Source organism: Lampetra fluviatilis, chromosome 44, assembly GCF_964198595.1.
Source record: "Lampetra fluviatilis chromosome 44, kcLamFluv1.1, whole genome shotgun sequence".
NCBI classification, from domain to species: domain Eukaryota; kingdom Metazoa; phylum Chordata; class Hyperoartia; order Petromyzontiformes; family Petromyzontidae; genus Lampetra; species Lampetra fluviatilis.
This window is the reverse complement of record NC_136318.1, coordinates 4423693-4447134: the sequence shown is the minus strand read 5'-3', so window position 1 is coordinate 4447134 and position 23442 is coordinate 4423693. Positions and strand designations below refer to the sequence as shown.

Here is a 23442-nt window from a genome sequence, read left to right as displayed (position 1 = left end):
CTACACTACCGTTCACAACCCGCACACACGCACAAAGATCCCCCGTGTGTAGCCCACACAAGCTGTTGGGGCAAGTGCTGTTGGCTTGCACCGCAGGGAGAGCCTTAGCAGGACTCGGCGGCAACAAGGGATACTTCACATGGGTCAGGGTTAACCCCCTCAAAAAGAGGGAGGAGAGGGCAGGGGGGGTCAGCCAGACCCCAGTCGGGCAGGGTCAGAGGCTGCCCAGGGCAGTGGCTCGCACCTCAGGGCATCAGCGCCGTAGCGGTTCACCACCTCCACCGGATCCGGGTAATTCTTCTTCCTCTTGGACATCTTCTGCCCGTCACTACACGCAAAGACAAAGATTCCCCATGAAGCCTTTAGCAGACTCTTGTGGAAAGTGCCGTTCGCGCAGCAGCAGCACCTATGAAGGCCGGCACAGCACACGAGGGGGTAGGTGGCCAGCACGATGCCCAGCCGCCTTTGTCTCCCTAGCGGCGATATTTACACACCACACCAGGTATTTTATTGAGGCCTAGTCGACCTAGGGCGCCCAAGACCGGTTCACATATTCGTCACTGTTTTTGTCTGAAAGCAGGATTCGAACTCGAGTGGCCGGGTTCGTAGTGCAACGCGCTAACCACTACACTGCTGCTCCTCAAAGCTCCACAACACACACACACATGTACATACATACGTGCATGTGTATATGTTTGCATATGTGTGTATACATATATGTGCAATGCATGTCATTCATGCAGACTCTTATGGAATAGGAAAACTCATGCCGTCAGGAGCATCATCATCATGAGCAGCAGCAGTACGAGTAGCATCGTCATCAGAATAATCATCATGACCCCCAACAGCAGTTTCAACAGAAAGATGGTCATCATCAGCGGCAGCATCTGCACAACTATCATCTCTGTCGGCAGCTTCATCATCATCGGCATTAACATCAGCAGCCAAGTCACCATGATCATCATCGTTATCAGCATCGTCTGTATTATCATCAGCACCACCCAATCCTCCACACCCACGAGCACTTGCAGGCACCGCGGCTCCGAGCGAGCGGAGCGTGGACGCCGAATCTCGGTGCCGCGTGCCGTCCGCGTTCGTTTCGGCAATGGACTCTCGCGCGAACGCTTCGTTTTCCAGCGTTCGCGTCCTAATCTCTCGTCACCCCGCGTCTCCCGCACACGCAGCTACCTGGCGTCTCCAAGGCGCTCACCCAGTTACATACCAAGTTAACGTTCCCGCACACAAATTTCCACCACTACTGCTGCTGCTGCTGCCTCGGTTCCTGCCCCCGTGAAATTCACTCACTGAAACCTCCTCCCATATTGAGGACTCGGGCCTGCACCAGACACTGACTGTTGCGTCTCATCCATCGCCACACCGTGTTCAACCACCACGCTACAAGCCACAACAACTCACTCACTTGTTCACCTCGCCGACCCACTCATTCACCCACTCAACAACAATTGCCATTCGCTACTAAGAAGTGGTGACGTCACCACGGCGCTTGTTCCAGGCTATGTGCACTTCGAGGCCACGTGAAGTGTCGAAGGCTTGCTCCCCCCTCCTCTCCATCCCCGCCGTGTGTATATTTGTTCTGTGGCAGAGTTCGCAGTCACACTGGAGACCTGGCTTGAGACATCAACTCGCTACATTTCAGACCCCGGTGCGGTTCGCCGGCTGAACCTGGACTCAAATTCAGGATCTCAGTGGTACTGACCCCACGGCCTCCCTCTACCCCTCTCACCCCCACTCCGTGCCGCGTGTATTTTTTTCTGTGGCAGACTTTGCAGAGACGAGCGCCACTGATCGAGAGCGCCCATCCGGATTTCATCTGCCTCGTGGCGTTTGCTGTGGCACCTCCTCTCACCGGCCACGGCACAAGCGAGCCGAGCGCCGGATGGTGGAGCAGGTGCAGTTTCACCGACAACTCCAGCCCCAACCCCGACTTCAGTCCCAACCCCGACTCCAGGCCCGACTCTAGCCCTAACCCTGACTCCAAGCTCACATGCCATCAACAGGGCTGGTGGAATCACCACGGCAGCAGGACTACAAAACGCACCCCCAACTTGTGCTTCATAACACAATGGGTGAGGTGGGAGGGGTAGCATGGTGGAAGTGCGCCAAACAATCCGGAGACCGGGGCAGCACGTGGGCATTTTTCATTATCGCTCGCTCACACCTGACTGTTGACCCCATGCGCTAATGGGACCGCCGTGAGATCTCTCCGGCGCCGTGCGGCGTGCGCTGCCCCCCTCCCACGCTCGTGTCATCGCCGGCAGATTTAGCGCCCGATCGTTTCGCGCCCGGCTCGCGGGTGGGCGAGGTGGGTGTGTGTGTGCGCGCGTGCCAATTATTCCCCGTCGTCTGGTTCCAAAGCGGGGCCTGGGAGCTCGTCAGAAAGACCGGCATCGCTCCAATCATCGGGGCCGTCGTCACAACCAGCGTGGTGGTGGGGAACTCCATCATCATCACCACCACCAGCATCATCACCAATACTGGAGTTGTCATCATTGCATTCACTACTATCATTGTTGTTGTCAATACAGTCACCCCAATCACCACCATCACCACAACCACGAACAGCACCATCATCGCCACCGGGGCAGCAGCGGCGTGGGTCACGGACCTGGCGAGCACCAGACCATTGACGATGACGTTCCTGAAGGGTGGCTTCCCGAACAGCGCCGTGGAGAGCACGAGCAGCGTGTAAAACCTGACATGGGGGAGGGGGGTGGTGGTGGGCATATGGGAGGGGTGGGGGCATCGGGAACGAGTGTGGGAAAGATTTGTGTCAGACAAAGAATTCCGGCACATGTCAAATCTGCTGGATGTTGACAGCATGAGCACACAAGAGATAAGCACGTGGGTAGGTGGATTGATGAGTGGATAGGTGAATGGATGGGTCGGTGGGCAGATTGATGAGCGAGCAGGTGAGTGAACAGGCGAGTGAGAGAGCAGGTGCGTGAGCGGGAGCGTGAATGAGCGAGCGAGCGGGTTAAGCGAGTGAGCGGCGAGCAGGCGGGCGAGCTAGAAAGCGAGTGACTGGACGAGCGAGCGAGCGAGCGGGCGGGCGACCTCACCAGCCGCGTGTCTGGTCGATGCCCTCGGCGATGAAGTCGGCGGGGAACGAGTCCTCGAACTGCCGGCGGTTCTCAAAGGGGTAGTGCACCTGGGCGTAGGGCATGCTGCCGCTCTCAAACCAGCAGTCGAACACCTCGGACACGCGGCGCAGCACGCCCCTGCCCGTGCGCGACGGAATCGTCAGGTTGTCCACGCTGTGACGTGCAACACAAACACGCCTCTTTAGTCGCCCGGCGGTGGAGAAAAATAATAAAAATAATAACGTCAAACTGTCGCGCGCCGCTACGCATCGCTCTCGTACAGAGAGAGGGGGGAAAGCAGCAGCCAGGCGGTGAGGAGCCGGCGCTACTTGCAATTGACCAAGCTCTGCGGTCCTCAATATGTAAATGTGTCATCGGCCAATGAATGAGTGGAAGGAAATCAGAGCACGTGGCCCAGCGGTGCCGTGTTCGCCGCATGTTGCAAAAGGTTCGCGGCGGTTCCGCCGGCTGTCCTGGTTAATACTGCGGAGTGTGCTAACCGGGAAAAGATCTACGAGCTCTCTGCTTCACTCACGGTGGATGTTAAAGATGCCAGTGACCTCATTCGCAAGAGTAGGCCATTGTGTGTCGGCGTCATGGTTCACACTTTGCCAAATTTGTAAAATTCACACTGCAAGGTTACTCGAATGGAAATACTCAGAGGCTCTCCCGGGGAAACAAGCCAAAGACTAACAAGCAACTTTACCCACACGGCTGGCACGGCACACGAGGGGGTGGCGTGACCAGCACCACACCAGGCCGTCTTTGTCTCCCCATCGTACACTGCACCAGGGACCCGTTTAATGCTGAGTCGACCTGGGGGAGAACTAGGAGTGATTGGGTTGGTGGCGTGGTGTGCCAAATGCTGCACCATCACTCAATAACCCAACAACACCGATGATGGCTCTGTTGCCGACAATCATGATAACGATCATGATGCCGAGGTTAATGACAATTATGATACTGCCTATCATCGAAACATTTTAACGATGACGATAACGATGATGATAATCCTGCCACTGCCGATAACACCGGATAGTACTGCCGACGATGCTGATGACGACGACAATGACGAAAACTGCCCCCAACGTCGTCACCAGACGTCGACCCCCACCGCCGGCGCACGTGGGGACAACCTTGCACCTCCATTACTGGGGAGCGCCCTCGCCCTGCTCCAAATCAGACCGCAGCGCGGGCGCCGTTCACCTCTCACGGTGCAGATCGGTGACCTTGGTGCCCGTCAGCGCCTCCAGCTCCTCGATGGATCCCACGCACACGACCTGCCGGAGAAGGGGGTCACGGGGGTCACGAGAGGTGTCAGCATGAGCTGCTCGCGCAGAACGACACCGACGCGCCGCATGTTAGCGGCAGTGGCTACGCACGTGGCCTGTGATCCAGCACTGTGAAAGCAGCTAGGGTCGGTGGATCATTGCACAAATGGTGTGAAACTCTTGTCCCGTGGGTGTCGGACAACACGAGATCACCCCCCCCCCCCCAGCCCCCCAGCCCCCCATTACACAACTGCCCCCTAACACCGCAAGCCAACCCTATGCTACGGAGCCAGCCATTAGATTATCTTTCTCTCTCTCGGTCATCACCGACGGGGAACTGCAGTGTCACAATGCCTCGCTCAGTTTGGTTGACACATAAAAGGTAACGGTTGGGCTCGGGGGGGGGGGGGGGGCGATCGTGGGTCGGTACCTCCTTCATGTCGTCGCTGACCCACAGCGGGATGGGCGTGCCCCAGTAGCGGTTTCGGGAGATGGCCCAGTCGTGCGCGCCCTTGAGCCAGTTGGCAAATCGCTTGTCTCCCACAAACTCGGGCACCCTGCCGGCGCGGACAGGTCGGTGGCGAGCGCACCGGGACACACCACCGGGGCAAACAGGAACACACCGGAACACACCGCGGGACGGCGTCAGGGCAACCGTCGCCGGCAACGCGGCTGCGGCAACTCGGCACGGCGACGGCGCAGAACGACGGGGGTTCGCGTCTGGCCGATGGAAGCTGAGTGTCTTTTGAGAGGGAATGTTAAGGAACGACTCGGATGTTGCTGAGCGCACCACCTCGGGCGGTCATGTGCACCCCGCCAACAATGAGACCGAGCGGCGGGGCGTCAGCGTGTTACCACGAGAGGAGACTGCACAGCGACCATCGCCTGCGAGCAGCTGTGCCGACTCGGTACGTCGGTAGCAGGGATCACAGATTGGGAAAACGACTCGATTAGGATTACACATCAAAGCGGCAATCATCGTGCTCCCCGCTGGAAGAGTGATGCCCGTTTATAGGCCAGGTGCTGAATCACGTTGTGCCCACAGGGACAGCTGCCACTGAGGGTGCCCCTTTCAGATGTGTTGAGGTGAGATGTGAAGCGCCCTGCTGCGTATAGGGGGGCGGCTCTACCCAATCAGTATCCTTGTCAAGAGGGTCATAGGAACATCAGGGGGGTCGTAGGTGTGGGTCGTCAGAAAGGTCATAGGAGCAACACATGGATCGTAGAGGGGCGGGAGACGGTGTGTAGAAGGCCTGGGGTAGAGGGCGTGGTGCGGAGGGCGTGGTGCGGAGGGCGTGGTGCGGAGGGCGTGGTGCGGAGGGCGTGGTGCAGAGGGCGTGGTGTCGAGGGCGTGGGGTAGGGGGGCGTGGTGTAGGGGGGCGTGGTGTCGAGGGCGTGGTGTAGAGGGCGTGGTGTAGGGAGGCGTGGTGTCGAAAGTGTACGTGTGTGTGCCCGCGCACCGCACCACAGGCACTGGCTGTTGCACTCGACCAGCTTGTCCACCATGTGCTCCACGCGGACGAACCAGCTGGGCACCGCCTTGTAGATGAGCGGCGTGTCTGACCTGCGGGCACAGGGAAAAGGAGACGTTACCAATCGCGGTCGTTGGCACCCTCCGCTTCCAGCCACCCCCAGGGCAGCGCAACAGCCTTCGTGTTAGGAAAGGCCGTGGAAGCGGATATCATGGAGCTACCGCTGAGACCCCTTCACGGAAGATCTAAAGGCAGATGGTAGAGGGAGACTGTCAGGGCAGATCTTGGAGGTCGCCGCATGTGCCGAAGCTCTGGGATCTGGCGGAGGAGGGTAGGGAGCCTTCGTAGCGATGAGGTTACATCAACCTCTGAGATGTCTTCACGTAAGGGGACAGCACCCCCACACGCCCTGCTACAGGCAGTAAGGCTCGTCGCGTGACAGTCTTACCGGTACTTTGCAATGTCATAGATAGAATTTAGCCAAATTAAGGGCAGAAACAAATTTTACTTGACGGGTATTTTTTTTTTGCGCAGTCACACTGGAGACCTGGCTTGAGACATCAACTCGCTACATTTCAGATCCCGGTGCGGTTCGCCGGCTGAACCTGGATTCAAATTCAGGATCTCAGTGGTGCTGACCCCACGGCCTCCCTCTACCCCTCTCACCCCCCCTCCGTGCCGCGTGTATTTTTTCTGTGGCAGACTTTGCAGAGACGAGCGCTACTGATCGAGAGCGCCCATCCGGATTTCATCTGCCTCGTGGCGTTTGCTGTGGCACCTTCTTTCACCGGCCACGGCACAAGCGAGCCGTGCACCATATGGTGGAGCGGGTGCAGTTTCACCTACAACTCCGGATCCAACCACGACTACAGCCCCAACCATGTCGAATGGGCAATGACGATGCATGATGCCCTCTAGGGTTTCCCCAGCGATCGAGTGACAGGGCCGACACACACACGTCGCAGCGATGGCCCCGTCAGCACCTCCAGCAGAAGGGGTAGTTGTGCTTGAAGGAGCTGGTGTGCACCAGTCGCCCGCGTTCCTTCAGCATCTTCATGATGGCCTTGTCCGTATCCTGGACAGACAAACGCACGCGCGCATGCGGCAATGTGCACACACACACACACACGCAGGGGTGGGCGGGGGGGGGGCGGGAGCAACACGCACTCACGGAGCGTCGGGTTACCAAAGTTCGATACCGAACCACGGCTAACATCAGTGTTGAGTGCGCGGTTGTGCGTGTAGCTTTTGCGGTTGTATGCATGTGTGCTGGCCACACTGCTCCCTCGTGTTTCGACCTTCATAGGTGCTCGCAAACAGGACTTGCTCCAACATCTTACGTAGGCTACAAGGGCGATCTTTGTCTTTGTAAGTGCGAGTGTGGTCACATGTGTATATGCGGTTGTATGCGTGCTCACAACAATGAGCGGAGCACCGGGCGGCTAAAACGCATCAATTGGGCCTGTCCCGTGACCTCCTGACAGCGAGCTTTCAGCACTTTCGGCCCTTCACATGGCCTCAAAGTGCACCTAGTCCAGCACAAGCGCCGTGGTGACCTCACCGCAACTTCGTGGCCAATGGCGGCTGTAGTTGTTGTTGTGCGCATGCGTCTGTGTGTACATGTGTACGGTTGTTCGGAAATTTGTTTGAATGATCAGTCATGGATCTCCATTCAAACGAATATGATTCGACTAACGATCCTTAAGGCCCGGTGGGAGGGCTCAAAAAGTGGAGGGGGAGTGAGGTGGGGGGGATGGGGGGGGGGAGGGTTGTCGCACCTTGACGTACTGCCCGGCGAAGTCCGACACATCGGCGGTGAAGCAGCCGGTGGCGTCGACTGGGCAGATGGGCACCGCGTCGCTCAGCACCACTCGGTTATCCAGGCATACGCGGAAATCGTCCTGGGGGGGGTTGTGGCGTGGCGGGAGGGGAAGGAAGTGGGGGGTCAAACGCAGGATGTGGGACAGCGAAGGGATACAGAGAGGAGTTGATTTAATTTTAATTGTCTGGCTAGTGATGGAAAGGTGAGGGAGTGCGTGAGTGTGGGTTGGTGGGTGGCTGGGAGGGTGGGTTCGTGGGTGGCTCGGTAACTGGGTGGGTAGTTGAGAGGGTGGGCGGACAGGGCAGGTGGGCAGGCAGGTGAGTGGGCGAGTGGGTGGGTGGTTGGCGAGCGGGCGGGTGGGTGGGAAGGTGAATGAGTAGGTTGGTGGGTGAGTAGGTGGGCGAGGAGGTGGATAAGCTGGCGTGCACGGGGGATGTCAGCTGCATTAGGTGGGTGGGTGGGTCCATGAGTAGCGAGCCGAGTAAGCGTGTCAATGGCTGAAAGTGCGAGCGGCCGAGTAGGTGGGTGACCCTCCCGGGTGCTGGAGGGCCGGCGGGCGACTCACGACACCGAAGTAGGGAGCCTGGTGGACGACCCCCGTGCCGCTCTCGCTCGTCACGTAGCCGTCGCACAGCACGCGGAATGCGCCCGGCTCTGCACGCTGCACAAGAAAAAAAGACATAAGTGGACAACCATGAGGAAGGACCACGTACATGCACGTACCCCGTAACGCACCGCAGCATGCGCCCGTCCTGGTCAGCGTTCAGTCGGCGGCAACGACGCAACCTTCCGGCAACGGCGCCACGCACGACACCGCCGCCATGGCCGGCAAAAGCCCAACACTTTTAGCGCTGTTTTTTGAATCGCCGCGTTTTGGGCATGAACCCTTTTTCGCCAAATGTGGCCGGGTGTCCCCCAGGGTAAGGCCCGAAGAGCAACACAACCCCGCAGCGGAGTTCCGCTTCACATTGCATCGTCTTCAACGATGACGGTCGCAGGCAAATGATTGGCCAGCACCTGATCACGCGCCGAATGGGAGACGAACCCATGGGCTAACGAGCCGGAGTCGGCACGCCGACGCTCACCTTCACGAAGTAATCAAACAGGGGCCGGTACCGCTTGTCCTTGAGGGTAATACCCTTAAACCTGCGTACACACGCGCGCACGCACACACGCGCACAAACTTATCATCCCGACGGTGCCGAGGACATAACGAAGGTGAACACGCAATACCAACGGCCGTCAACTATGCACATGAACGCGCCGTAGCAGAGCACGGTGGATACCAAAGCGAATGCGGTGGTGCTTGTGTGATGGTGGTAGCGGTGGTTCCGTGGTGGTTGCGATATCATGGCAATACAGTGGTGGGTGGTAGCGATGTGGTGGTGGAGGTGACACTGTAACATTGGTGGCAATGTGGTGATGGTGGTGTGGTTGGTGGTGGTGATTGGCAGCATGGTGGTGGTGGTGACATGGTGGTGGCATGGCAGTGGGCACCACTCACTTGTCGATCACGATGTACTCGTCCTCCCGCTTGTACAGCGCCTGCAGCCGCACCTCCATCAGGATGTACAGGCTCCCCGTCGCGACATCTACAGGCCACCGGCGGCACCATCGTGAACTGCCGCTCACAACCGCCAACTCCCGTGAACGACCGCTCACAACCATGAACCACCCATGCCCATATGCCCACTAACACTTACAACTGTGAACTAACACTTACAACTGTGGACAACCGCTCACAGCCGTGAGTTTAACGTGCAAAACCGCGAACTACCGTGCACATGGCCCAGGAATGAGGAGCGCTCACAGGGTAGATTCTGTAAAACTGTCTTTGCTCCACGAGGCTGCTGGCCACAGAACCGGGGAGCGTAACGCGGGCTGCGCCACCGCCCGGCGCATTTCACCGTGAGCGCCAACCGACCGGGCATGACGCAACGGGGGCGGGGGGTGGGGAAGGGCAGGAGGGCCACTGACCTTTGACCCGGACGTAGATGAGTTCCGGGTTGACGCACACGGAGAGGTTGCTAGGCAAGGTCCACGGTGTGGTCGTCCACGCGATGAGTGACACCGACTCGTCCTCCAGCAGCGGGAAGCTCACAATAACCGCAGGGTCGGTCACGTCCTGTGGGCCCCACCACCACCGCCACAACCGTCAGGACCTCGTCACTACCACCACTACCACCACAACCACAACCGTCAGAACCTCACCACAAACCACAACCGTCAGGACCTCATCACTATTCCTAGACTCATCATAAATGCACTATCACCACACCCGTCAGAATCTCACCACAACCGCCACAACCACAACCGTCAGGACCTCATCACTACCACCAGTCTCCTCAGAAATGCACCACCACCACATCCGTTAGAAACTTGGCACAACCGCTACGCCAGTCACAACCACCCTGCCACCACCAAGCCCGAGATTCAGTGAAGCTAAGGAGTCAATTAACAACCATAATTCATAACCCCTCGTCGATGTACTGTTGGGTGCAGGCCTACCCACGCCGTGTGGATCATGGGGGTTATTTGACCGTACATCAACGGCCAGGGAAAGGAGGGAGCAGCCAGGAACCAGTTCAGCAGCCAGGAACCGGTTCAATCAGGTTAGCCGAGGCCAAGATTAGGACTCGCGCCTAACCACTGCGCCACCGCTTCACGCCGGCAAGGTGCAGCCTGCAATTGCTCGCCTCTTGCCACCGCTGGTGGAAGCGCCCCCACCAGAAGGAGCTCTCGAGAGCCCCTCGAGAGGGTGTTTGGCCTACTCTTCCACACATCTCGGAAGGGTTGCGAGTACCAACACTATATACCCCACCACACATGACCTGCCAATCAAAAACAAGTGTCCACTACTAATACCGACATTTCAATGGAAGGCAATGCCATTAATAGTAAAAATCAGCCATGGACAACAACGCAACTCGCCACAGGTTGCCCGTCCATGTGGTGGCCGGTGATGCCCTCTGGTGGAGACCCTCTGCTACTGCGTGCGGTGATTGAGAGCAGACCTGGTCGTCATCATACCCCTCCCGGCAACTCGCGATTTAGAGTCGCAATGGAGGATCGATCAATCACTGGTGACTGGTCTGAGACCCCCCCAACTCGCTACGCTTGAGAACCTGGTTTAATCACTGTGGTCACGTGACTGAAACCCAGATTCGAACCCAGGATCTCAGCGGTGCCGATTCAGGATCTCTGACCCCTGACCCCACGGGCTCCTCCCCCCCCCTCGCCGCGTGTATATTTATTCTGTAGCAGAGTTCGCAGAGACGAGCGCCACTGATCGAGAGCGCCCGTCCGGATTTCGTCTGCCACGTGGCGTTTGCTGTGGCACCTCCTCTCACCGGCCCACGGCACAAGCGAGCCAAGCGCCGGATGGTGGAGCTGGTGCAGTTTCACCGACAACTCCCGCCACCAACCCCGCCCCAGCCCCAACCCTGACTCCGGCCCCAACCCCAACTCCAACCTCAATTCTAGCCCCAGACAAAACCTTGACCGCCAAACCCGATTCTAACCCCAGCCACAACACTGACCCCAACCCTGATTCCAACCCCAGCCACTCGTGATGAGAGATGCCCATTGACTTGAGCGTGCTGAAATTATCAACGCAGTGTTGCTGTCTGGAAAGACAAAATACTCCTGCACCTCTTGTACCCGATAAGCGTGACCCGGACACTCGCAGTGACTAGGGTGGATATCGCAGCAGGTGTTGTAATGGTGGAAGTCATGCAGCAGGTGGATTTTGTAACCACCCGCCCATAAACCGCAGAAAGTCAACAATGGTAAAACCTACAAACTCTGTTTATACAACCTTACAGGCAGCTATTTTAATGTGTTTGTTTATTATACAGCTTGCTTGCCTTGGAAAGCCTCACTGAGTCTCAGGACTCTTTTTTAGGATGGTCCTGCCAAGTTATCGCAGGGGAGGGTGGCAATGATCGCTAGGTGTATTACAATTGAGTGATTTGCGCTGTAATTGTTTTTGGAACTCGCTAAACTTGAGCCGTGACGCCGGCACACAACGGCCAAACTCTTGTGAACGACGTCACGGGCATCTTTAAACGTCGACCGCGAGCAAAGCGGACGGCGCGCGGTAGTGTTGTCACGGCGTGCGCCACCGCGGCGATAACCAGGGCGGCCGCCGGATTCGAACCGCGGACCTCGACGCCGGGCGGCGTCACGGTCCCAGCCGATGTCGCCGCGTGGGGTCCCGCGACGGCGGCGCTGCCGCGTGCGGCTCTCGGCCACGGCTCTGGGTCGCACCGCTGCGCGTCGTCGGGTGCGACATCCGAAGTTTCGCTCGTCAACGATGACCCATTTAAGGCCGAGTCGACCGAGCAGAGCTCCAGGGCGGGGTTGGATATTCGCCACCGCACTTGGCCACGGGCAGGAATCGAGCTCGGGTCGCCGGGTTCGTAGCGCAGCGCTAACCGCTGCGCCACTGACACACACAACACCACCTGCAATGCGCCACTAAGTGGCGGTGATGACACCACGCCGCCTGTGCCAGGCCAGGTGCACTTTGAGGTCACGTGAGATATCGAAGGCTCGCAGACAGGAGGTCACGGGACAGACCCAGGTGCCAAGGGTTAACCGACTGAGATGACTGTCAGATGCACCAGCTGTGCCCCTGCCGTGCTAACCGACATACACACACTCACACACATGCTCACGCACGCTTCACCTTGTAGTTCTGGTTGGCCTCAAAGTTGGAGAGGGGAGTGGTGCAGGCCGTGGAGTAGGGCATCACCTTCACTCCGCTGTAGACGAACCCCTTGTCGAACAGCTGCCGGAACACCCACCTGGCCCCGGCACACACGTCCCCCCCTCCCGTTAACCATGTTACCCAGCGGCTGCGTTATCTGCCGCCACGTACACGCACGCCGCGTCACCCGCACGTGGGCACGCGGGGCGCTGGCCCAAACGCACGGTGCCAGCGCCTAGCCGGCTCGCTTCTCACCGGCCGTGAGCATACGGCATCGTTATGGTTGCCAAACGTCCCGGTGCGTTCATAATGGCCATGGCCCTAGTCTCCCCCCCCCCATCCCCTGAAGGTATGGTGAAGATCTATATTTTGTCCACGATTTAAAATGTTCAGTCGGTATTCGCCGCTGAGGATTTCTTTTTTCATTTCTGTTGCTCTATGCCCCCGTACCGTTCCCGTACTGCTGTAAGGTGCACCGATGCCTACTTTATTGAGGGCGATATTGGCACGTAAAACAATGATTTATTGCTTGATTGATGGCCTGGTGGTCAACTCCTTATACGGACAAAGGACAGGGCCACTCCAGTAGTGGTTGGGGCAGCCCGAGTAGTGGGTGGGTCTCACTGAGCAGTGGGCAGAGGTAAACGAGCAATGGGCATGGCTACCTGGACAATGGGTGGGGCTACCCGAGCAGTGGACGGAGCTACATGACGAACGGGCAGAGCTACCCAAGCAGCGCGTGGGGCTACCTGGGCAGTGAGCGGAGCTACCCTGATCAACCACTGGACATCAGGGAAAACAGCTTCATACCTCGTCGAATTTGTCCAGGCTAAATAATGATTCTGACACCCAAGTAGTGGGGGCGGCATTAGGTGCCGAGTGTGCGTGGCTGTGTGTAAGTAGGTGGGGCTGGCAGAGGGAGGAGCAGACAACTCGCCCATGCGTCCTGGTCAAGCCTTCCACAAATGTGGTAGCCACAGGCACCGCTACTCACCAGACGGTCTCCATGAAGGACGGATAAAGCGTCTTGTAGTCGTTCTTGAAGTCGATCCATCGGCCCAGGCGGACGACGGTCGTCTACCGGAAACAGATACGCAAGCGACAGTCCTCGCCTTCACCATGGTACAATTTGGTGAGCCAACAAGGTGATAACCCGCGATTGATTGAAAATGTTAATATTGCTCAAGTTCCCCAACATTGTATCCTGATTGTGCTGTCGACATCACGTCACGAGGCGAATAACCCACTCAGAGCTCTCGCACAGCAGTCCAAACCCCGCTGTGATAGAGGACGGCCCCCGCTGCAGCGGATATTACAGAGCTACCACTGAAATCCCTTCAAGTGATCTTTGGTCCACATGGTAGTAGGCACTTCTTTCTCACCCACCGATGTTATTTAGAGTACTGTTCATAGCATTGCAGTCAGAGATGGAATTTAGGCTAATTAAGTGCAGAACCAAATTTTAGGCATTTGGGTTTTTTGTGCAGTCATTGGTGACCAGGCCGAGACCATCAACTCCGGTGTGGTCGCTGTGGTCGCGTGGCTGAAACCTGGATTTAAACCCAGGATCTCAGCGGTGGCGACTCTACGTCTCAGACCCCTGACCCCACAGCCTCCTCCTCCCCCGCCTTGCCGCGTGTATTTCTGTTCTGTGGCAGAGTTTGCAGAGACGAGCGCCACTCATCGACGGGCGCCCGTCCGGATTTCGTCTGCCTCGTGGTATTTGCTGTGGCACCTCATCTCACCGGCGATGGCACAAGTAAGCCGAGCACCGAATAACGGAGCGTGTGCAGTTTTTCCAACAACGCCAGCCACAACTCTGACTCTGGCCCCAACTCTGACTTTGGGCCCCACCACCCTGACTGCAGCCCCAAGACGGACTCCGGCACAAACTCAAGCCCTAAACCTGCTATAAATTTCCATATAAAGCCACTTGGTTGAGCTATCATTTGTGGCCAGGTCGTTTCTGAAAAAATAACTAATATTATAATAAAAATAAAACATAATAAAATACAACGCAAGCAGCCGTCCTCAGGTGAAGAACAGGTCTGTCGGAAAGACAGCGTCTGATATTTTTATGATTTTATTATTTCCCTTCTACGTGACTTTACCGAAAGAACCAAGAAGATGAATCCCTGCAGTCACGAAAGCTTTAAATCGAAAAATAACTAATAGCTCAGTGGGCTTTACCTGGTATAATAAAATGTTTAGTTTAATTATAATTTTTTGTGATTTGTTTACCTTTCCTATAATTTGCACTCCTATCGTGTTTTTATTATTTATTGTTGTAACTTTCTGACCCTCCCCTACTGGATATCTGTGAAAAAGAGCTTCATAGCTCATTGGATTTCTCCAGGATAAAAAAAGATTCTGAAAAATCAAAAGCACACAGGGATGGTAAAAAATACGCGCTTACATTGTTGACATTTGAGGGAGAAGAGGTTAAGAATTTTTGAGTGGGTGGCTTGAGCGGAGGAGGAAGTGAGTGACCGATTACTTTCATTGTTGCATCACGTCCACATCACTTTGAACGCATTTGACCTTGCTGGACCTCGCAAGCTAAGAAAGTCTTAGCCGGATTCAGTACTTGCATGGGAGATGGCGGCTTGGGTAGAACAGGCGTTTGTTGAAGGCTTGGGTCAGGGTTAGGGTTGGCGACAATGATGATGATGACCTAGATATCACTGCGTGGGTTTTCACGTGTTTTCGGATCATAATGCCACGTTCGGCACCATGTCCGACGTTTCGCTGCACGTGCTGCCAACTTCTTCTGGAACTCCCAGCACGTGTGGCGGAACGTCAGACATTGTACCGAACCACACATCGGAGCACTATGCTGATGGCGCTGATTATGATTACGACAACGATGATGATGACGATGACGGTTGACCATGATAATGATGATCAGTGGTTCAGATGTTTGAGCCTTTGAGAATGTTACCCTCCAATGTTAGCACCATGAGAGTGAAATATATTCTCATAGGGTAAAATACAACACCTGACACGTGTTTATCCAGGAAAGCATCAGTGAGTCTCAAGACTTTTTCAGGAGGGTCCTGCCAAGTTTTCGCAATAAGAGGTGAGGTTATTGCTATGTGATCCCAATCGAATAATATTCAGGTAATTTTTCAGTGTTGCGATGTTTTAGTCAACATCGTTTACATTGCTATGGGAGTAACCAGGGACGCTGGAAGAAACCCATGCAGAACAGGGGAAGAACATACAAACTCCACACATTAGGCACCCGAGTCCAGAATTAAACCCAGGGACTTCTTGCTGCGAGGCGTGTCACCACTGCGATGCCACCCCGTTAACCTGATAACGACAAATCTTTTGTCAGCACAGGTGGCATCGATGTTGGATTTTGTCTCTCGCCTGCCGACAAGCGGTACGCCCTTTGACCCGAAAATTCGTCGGCAGGTACCAGAGGCCCTACCTCCCACTCCTTGGCGTATCGCATTACGATGCTCCGGCACTGATTGTTGTACTCCGCGATTCCCATCTTGGCCACGTCCTCAGGGCCCTTGATGTTCAGCATCTTGTCGATCTCATACTCCTGCAGGGAGGAGACACATCAGCGGAGAGACAGCAGGAGAGAGACACCATCGTTAAGTGACGGTCGCAAAACCATCTCAGCACCCGTGACCCTCGGGTAGAAATCCGAGCCACATGCTTCCCACCATCGCCAGCTGAGTCGGCTATAAGACCTCCTGCCTTCACTGCCTCCCACCGTCGAGTCGGCACAAGGTAGGTAGAGTGAATTCACAACGCAGGTCGTGACATGACCGTCGTGCCTCCGAGAGTAGCGTAAACTCACGACGGGCAAGCCATGGCAATCCCAGCCGAAGCGGCGATCCACGTGGAAGCCGCTCTGGTGTGCGAAGCGCGTCACCACGTCCTTGATGGTGCCCGCCAGGATGTGGCCGTAGTGCGGCAGGCCGGTGGCGAAGGGTGGACCATCGTAGAACGTGTACCTGCATGCGGCACGCACGCCAAGGGACACCTTTCGAGTACGACGGCGCCAGTGGGTCATCGACCGTGCGACGGCACGAGCCGACAATCTGAGTACGGTCGTCACGCAATAATCTTTCACGATGCGATATAAAGCGTCACAATGCGACGATTATAATCGTGATATCAGTTTTCCAGTAACATTGCAACTGAATTCGCCCCCTATGCCCCCTTGCAGGCCGGTGTCTCATTCACCTTTTGCCGCATAGGGTCAGCTGCCATTGGGGGATTCCCTAGGGCAGGATACGAGGCTAGACTACAGCAGGGCAGTGGAATAGTGGAGACTAGCAGGAAGTACCCGGCTTTGCTCGGGGGGAAAATATATTTCAAAACTTGTCTTCTCTTAAAAAACATAACATATACATACACAAATACTAAGCTATTGTGAAAGCCCGACGTTCCGTTTGTCTGTCCATTTGTCCGTCAACAAAAATTATAAAGAGCCTTTCAGAAGTCCTGAATCAAAAAGTTAAAGAAAGTGGGGGGTAAATAGTTTATCTGAAAGATTTCCAAAAATTGTCGCCTCCCCCCTCCAAAAATCTTTTTACCACCCCCCCCCCACTTTGATTTTGTAGGCATATATTCCTACACCCTACATACAATTAAGTCAGTAGTATTTAGTGACTCTATAGTAGTATCTACTGACTCTATAGTAGTATCTATTGAGTCTGCAGTAGTATCTATTAACGAAAGTAGTATCTAATAACTCTATAGTGGTATCTACTGACTATAGTAGTAACTGCACACATAGGGGTGGGGGGGAGGACATCACACTGTGCTTGATTTTTTTCTTTTTGGTATTTTAAACACGAAGGAGAACCTCCCTCCCATCGCCGCTCATCAAGCTTCTTTGCGATGCTAGGGGCAACCGCAAATCGGCATTTCCAAGCATGCTTTGGCGTGCCGTGATCAGCATACATTGTTACAAAGTGTGATTTTATTAGTTTACATTGGACCAAGGGTGAGCGAGTTTTCTTCTGGGGGCTTAGTTTGTTGTATCTGTGTACCCAACAGTTTGTCAGTTAAAAGCGTTACACGGATAGACATAAGAAGAGACAGACAAAAAAATATGTTTATAGGTACGATGAGATGTGTGATGTACGGCGCCCTTACTCGCAAAACCTTATCCTAGCGAGAAGGGTTGGTGGATCGCACATGTGCCACGACGCATCAGTTAGTCGATTACAATCAAGTCTTCCGCCGATGACAGATACACGTTGCGGCACGTCCACACCTGAGCCATCAGTTCCGTGCAACTCGGTTGCATGAAACTAAATCTCTTACAAGTGAATGTCTCTGCAACCGATTGCTGCTCGCGGTAGAAACAGACTGTGATCTCAAGCGTCGTGCTGCACGTTGACGAGCTATGACTGATCGGTTGGAATGATCACGAATCGTTTGTTGTTTAACTTTCCTTGATTATGCAACTACTATTCTTAGGTTTTTTGGTAAAGTCACGTAGGTAAAAAATTGAAATTAATAAAAGTAAAATAAGAATAAAATATTATTTGATTTTTATTTTACTTTTATTAGAACTGCCGAGATCGGGTGAATTCTAGGTGCCTTGGGTTCTAGTTTGATGGAATGAGGATGCGACGGGTATTTGTAACTAAGAACAGAAAGAGGTTAGTTCGGTGCAGAGGCTGTCCTTCTTCTCTCAAAAAATAAAAATTTATAAAAGTAAAATTAAAATAAAATATTATTTTATTAAAATTAATAAAAGTAAAATAAAAATAAAAAATTATTTTATTTTTATTTTACTTTTATTTATTTTAATTTTTTACCTACGTGACTTTACCGAAAAAACCTAAGAATATGAATCCTTGCAGTCACGAAAGCTTCAAATCTAGAATATGCAACTACTTGCTCAGATGTAGACAAAGTAGTTGCAGGCGATTTGCAAGCACAACTATTCGCTGACTGTAGACCAGCGTATGTGCGGTGAGAATGTGGCTCGCACTGCGGGCGTGACTTGGACTGCTTGAGGCTCTCCTGGAACGCATCCAGCTCCGTCCACAGCACCAGTATTCGTTCCTCCTCCTCCGCGAAGTTGATCTTCTCGGGCACCGGCTGCACCATCTGTTCTTGCATCAAGCCGGGGTGGGGGGCACGGGGGGGGGGGGGGCGAGATGTCAGGGTGCGATCGTACGTTAGCGTGATGCAGGAGACAGAACAGCGGCCAAAGGCGCGAACGTGGCAGGGAGGATGTTCCAAAGGTGACGGCCACCACGTAGATGGAGCAAAGGGGGTCGATCTAAAAGCACGTGTGGTGATGAAACCTTAAAGAATTTGTCTAGGTTAAAGCCTGTTTGGCTTCTTAGAACTGCCGAGATCTGATGAATTCTAGGTGCCTTGGGTTCTAATTTGATGGAATGAGGTTGCGACGGGTATTTTTAACTAAGAACAAAAAGAGGCTAGTTCGGTGCAGAGTCTGTCCTTCTACTCTCATGTTTCTTTCGTATGTGTAGAGGTGGCTAGCAATGTCCCTGTGATAGTGTCGAGGTTGGGGACAGAGACAGAGACCATAAACGTATATAAAGACCCACACACACACAGAAAAAGATCCCCCATATAGCCTTTTTCAGGCTGTAGGAGGACAGCGACATCCAACGATGTCACTGTTTATGTCACAATGTCACTACACTTGTACAGGGAGATTGAGTTTTCAGGCCCAAGCCGCATACAGCCGCTTCAATGCGGGCAAAAAAATGTTTTTTGTCTCTTTGTTTGCATTTCTCCCTTGTAATGGGGACTTTGTAGGATAAACGTTGAATTCTAGATTTGAAGCTTTCGTGACTGCAAGGATTCATACTCTTAGTTCTTTCGGTAAAGTCACGTAGGTAAAAAATGAAATTAAAATTAATAAAAAAAATAAAATGTATAAAAAATAAAACAATAAAATCACGACGTTTCGGAGGCAACACAAGTCTCCGTCATCAGGTGGGACTGTCACAGCCAGATTTGCTGCATTTTTATTAATTTTAATTAAAATTTTTACCTACGTGACTTTACCGAAAGAACTAAGAGTATAAATGTTGAAATGTATAAGGGGCACGGCGGTGACCAATACGGTCTGAATTGGTCTCTCATCAGGTAGGCGCTGATCAGGGGTTGACAGGTATGTGATTTAAACTTGCTCATCATGGCCGGCCATGGTCTATCCACTGCTGGACGACGCGACAACTTGCGCCCATCATCTTCGCTAGGGTGGGATACACATTTGTTTTCCTTACCAACAAATTAAATGGCAAAAGACGGCGATTAAAGTCACGGACCCTTTCGACCCCGACGCGACCCACGGTCATACAGCCGCCATATAAATATCCACTGCTGGATGACGACCCTCCGACTCGCCTCCACCGGGCGTCCTGGAAGTTAGGGGCCGTCCATAAATGACGTCACGCGATTTTGAACGATTTTTGACCCCCCCCCTCGTCACACGGCATCACAAAAAGTCAGACCCCCCCTCAAATATGACGTCACAAAGCCCCCCAAATAAAATATGCTTCAAATCGCTTTAAACTATTGTCATTGTAGAGCGTATTTAATGTGGCGCTGCACTCTGATGTTGTAGGAGTGTTGTTATAACAATTATATAACAATTCAATATTTAAAGTTGCGTATTTTGAGGTGACGTCACATTTATCCCCCCCCCCCCTCGTCACAAATATCTGACCCCCCCCCCCAAGGTGCGTGACGTCATTTATGGACGGTCCCTTAAGCACCCACCCACTCCCTGGCGAAGTCAAGTTCAAGTTAATGTATTAGGTATAGCCCTGTGAGCCATTCGGCTCTTGAATCGGGTGCAAACGCAACAAACAAAAAACAAAAACATGAACAAGAAAACATCTTAAAGTGAATATGTGACTGAGTGCAAACAGAAAATCCAAGAAAAGACAGCAAAATATTGCAGAAAAAGCACCGTACACCAACGCTGTGTGCAAAAATCCCAGTGGGATGCAAGTCAAACAACAACAACAACCACAAGACAACTTAGATTAAGGCCATCAGTCTAACTCTGTACTACAACAAACAAACATGGCTAAACCAATACACTTTTCGAAATCACCAAAATAAAGCCATGAAACCAATGAAACAGTGATCATAGGAACTGTGACGGAATTTTCACAATAAATGGCATAAACAACATGTACTACCAAAACCCTGCAGCCATAGCTGGCTGCATGAGTCACTCCACAACAGCAGGAGCAAGTCACCGGCGGCACGAGCGACGCTTAATCACCGGGCCCCACCGCCACCCATCATCACTGCGGCCCGGGTGGCCGATAAAGCGAGCACGGTTAACCGGTACCCAACGTCGTGACGCGTGGACAGACAGTTGTCAAATTGGATGGATGGGTGATGGTGGGGGGGTCCGTATGGGGGCCCCGTCCATAGCACCGTGGAATTTCCCCATCGTTAACCAATCGAACAATTCACCTTGAGTCTTCCGCAGTCTCCGACTTGCTCTGGTCAAGCACGAAACGTCGCCGCTCCCGATGGGTCGAGAAGAAGTTCTCCGAGTCTCCGACACACCGCTGATGAAACCACGAGGAAGCGAATCGATTCCCCTCGACTCACCGCGGCTCGCGATTCGCGCGTTGAAACGCATGCGGGTAGGAATCGATTATTACCGATTATCTTTCGGTTCTGCATACGCAACAGATTCTAAGGAATCGAGTTCCGAATCGAGCGCATGTTCGAATCTACAACGCGGCGATTAATTTAAATGTTGGGGGGGTGGGGCTTGAAGTCATATTTTATTTCCCAACACGCATAAGTAAAGCTCTCCTCTCCGTTCATTGGCTCGTTGCGCCCACGTGATCTGTGCTAAATTTATCACCAATCAGGCAGCGCGCGCCTGCTTATCCGTTGTATTAATTCCAATCAGAAGGCGTCACGACCACGTGTGCATTCGTCGAGCGAAACTATTTAACTGAAAAGTTGAAACAAAAATACCTAAAAATATTTATAGTTGTTCTTTATTCGAATGCATATTGTATTTCATTGACGTTTATTTCGTCCTGTTATTAACCAACCTTACAAATTATTAGGCCGTGTCGAGTGGTGGCGGGTTTAACGACACATTTAAGATATTTACGCGATCTAACCGAAAACACTGACCATCTCACAACAACTCCTCTAGATTTGAAGCTTTCGTGACTGCAAGGAATCATCTTCTTAGGTTTTTTCGGTAAAGTCACGTAGGTCAAAATTAATGAAAATAAAATAAAATAAAAAACAAAAATCACGACGTTTCGGAGGCAACACAAGTCTCCGTCATCAGGTGGGACCGTCACAGCCAGATTAGCTGCCACTTGATGCAGCTAATCTGGCTGTGACGGTCCCACCTGATGACGGAGACTTGTGTTGCCTCCGAAACGTCGTGATTTTTGTTTTTTATTTTATTTTCATTAATTTTGACCTACGTGACTTTACCGAAAAAACCTAAGAAGAACAACTCCTCTCCCGCGGCCCATCCTTGCTCCTCCCCCCTCAACCAGTATATATAAGGTCGGGTCTCTTGGGACTTCTCTTTACTTGATATAGCAATTGTGCTGTGACGGTTTCACGTGAAGACGAAAGCTTGTGTTGCCTCCAAAACGTCGTGATTTATTTTATTAGTTTTCTTTTAACCTACGTGACTTTACCGAAAAAAACAAAGAGTATATATCTAAATTTCATATTTAAAGCTTTCGTGATTGCAGGGATTCATCCTCTTGGTTCTTTCGGTAAAGTCACGTAGAAGGGAAATAATAAAATAATAAAAATTTCACATAAAATACAATTCTCACGACGTTTCGGCCACCTCTGAGGACGGCTGCTTGCGTTGTGGCCGAAACGTCGTGAGAATTATTTTATTATCTTTTATTATTTCCCTTCTACGTGACTTTACCGAAATAACCAATACGTATATATCTACCCCTACAAATTGTTTATCGTTTCCTTTTGACGGAGTATCGATCTCTCGTCACACGTACGTTTAACCTCCATGCAGATTCAAAATAAACATGAGTTTTCAAGACCACATTCCAAACTCGTGACCACGGCTGCTCAATTCGCTTTCAGTTTTTTCTTCTTGGTTCTATCGGTAAAGTCACGTAGAAGGGAAGTAATAAAATAATAAAATATAATAAAATAATTTTCACGACGTTTCGGCTACAACGCAAGCAGCCGTCTTCAGGTGAAGAATGAAACACAGCCAAGCTTGGAGCGTATAGGCAGTCATATTGTCTACATGTTCCCAATCCGATGTGAACATTGTTTCAGTCAAAGATAAGTGTGATTTGTAGAGTGTCTTGTCTAACTGATCTAGTTCGGTGCGCGTTAGTCTGCTTTTCTCTGAGATAAGAGCTAAGCTAGTTCCAGACAGAATTCGCTTTCAGTTGTGTTTGTTTTTGTTTGAGCCGGAGAGAACCCCACACTCGTGCGACGAGCCAACACGCAGAGCTCCGGGCATTACACACATTTTATTATCAACCACTTCGTTGAGGTGGGATAATGCGCGTGAAATACTTTTAGAAAAAAATGTTTATCAAGTCTAATTATTCACTCTATGGGCTATGGAGAAGGTACATTTCCCAAAACGTCTGTTATACTCGACAGTACTATCGATTGTTTAGCGTTTAAGATCCAGAAGAACGCTGGTGAACAGAGTGGAACAACGCGAACGTCCAGAATAAACACCTAATTCGAAAATCAAGCAACGTCGCACCGCCTGGCTTTGACATTCCTCCTCGTAGACACTGGTGATGTAACCATCAAACGCATCAGACCATCAACAGCAGACCGATGCGTACATCGCTTACATATTCTAGATTTGAAGCTTTCGTGACTGCAAGGATTCATATTCTTAGGTTTTTTTCGGTAAAGTCACGTAGGTAAAAAATTTAAATTAATAAAAGTAAAATAAAAATTAAATAAAAATCACGACGTTTCGGAGGCAACACAAGCTTCCGTCTTCAGGTGGAAGCTTGTGTTGCCTCCGAAACGTCATGATTTTTATTTTATTTTACTTTTATTAATTTAAATGTTTTACCTACGTGACTTTACC

The 23442-nt window shown here is 52.5% G+C and overlaps 1 protein-coding gene across 2 annotated transcripts in view; it reads right to left on the bottom strand.

Moving 5' to 3' along the window:
• Window positions 1-20964, bottom strand: part of IARS1 (isoleucyl-tRNA synthetase 1) — a 48707-nt gene extending 27743 nt beyond the window's left edge. Inside the window, exons 1-18 of one of the 2 annotated variants that reach the window (XM_078876524.1) lie at window positions 20829-20964; window positions 18349-18467; window positions 16195-16351; window positions 15814-15933; window positions 13372-13454; window positions 12357-12474; window positions 9644-9791; window positions 9171-9258; window positions 8752-8812; window positions 8232-8327; window positions 7623-7745; window positions 6828-6919; window positions 5838-5936; window positions 4803-4929; window positions 4308-4381; window positions 3081-3275; window positions 2627-2713; window positions 245-328 (exon numbers count right to left, since the gene is read on the bottom strand). In XM_078876524.1, the coding sequence (XP_078732650.1) occupies window positions 245-328; window positions 2627-2713; window positions 3081-3275; window positions 4308-4381; window positions 4803-4929; window positions 5838-5936; window positions 6828-6919; window positions 7623-7745; window positions 8232-8327; window positions 8752-8812; window positions 9171-9258; window positions 9644-9791; window positions 12357-12474; window positions 13372-13454; window positions 15814-15933; window positions 16195-16351; window positions 18349-18467 (1871 nt within the window). In that variant the 5' untranslated portion in view covers window positions 20829-20964. Of the gene's footprint in view, window positions 1-244; window positions 329-2626; window positions 2714-3080; window positions 3276-4307; window positions 4382-4802; window positions 4930-5837; window positions 5937-6827; window positions 6920-7622; window positions 7746-8231; window positions 8328-8751; window positions 8813-9170; window positions 9259-9643; window positions 9792-12356; window positions 12475-13371; window positions 13455-15813; window positions 15934-16194; window positions 16352-18348; window positions 18480-20828 lie in introns of those variants that run through there. The other variant, XM_078876523.1, reaches the window with a different exon arrangement.
• Between the last annotated feature and the right edge of the window lie 2478 nt (window positions 20965-23442).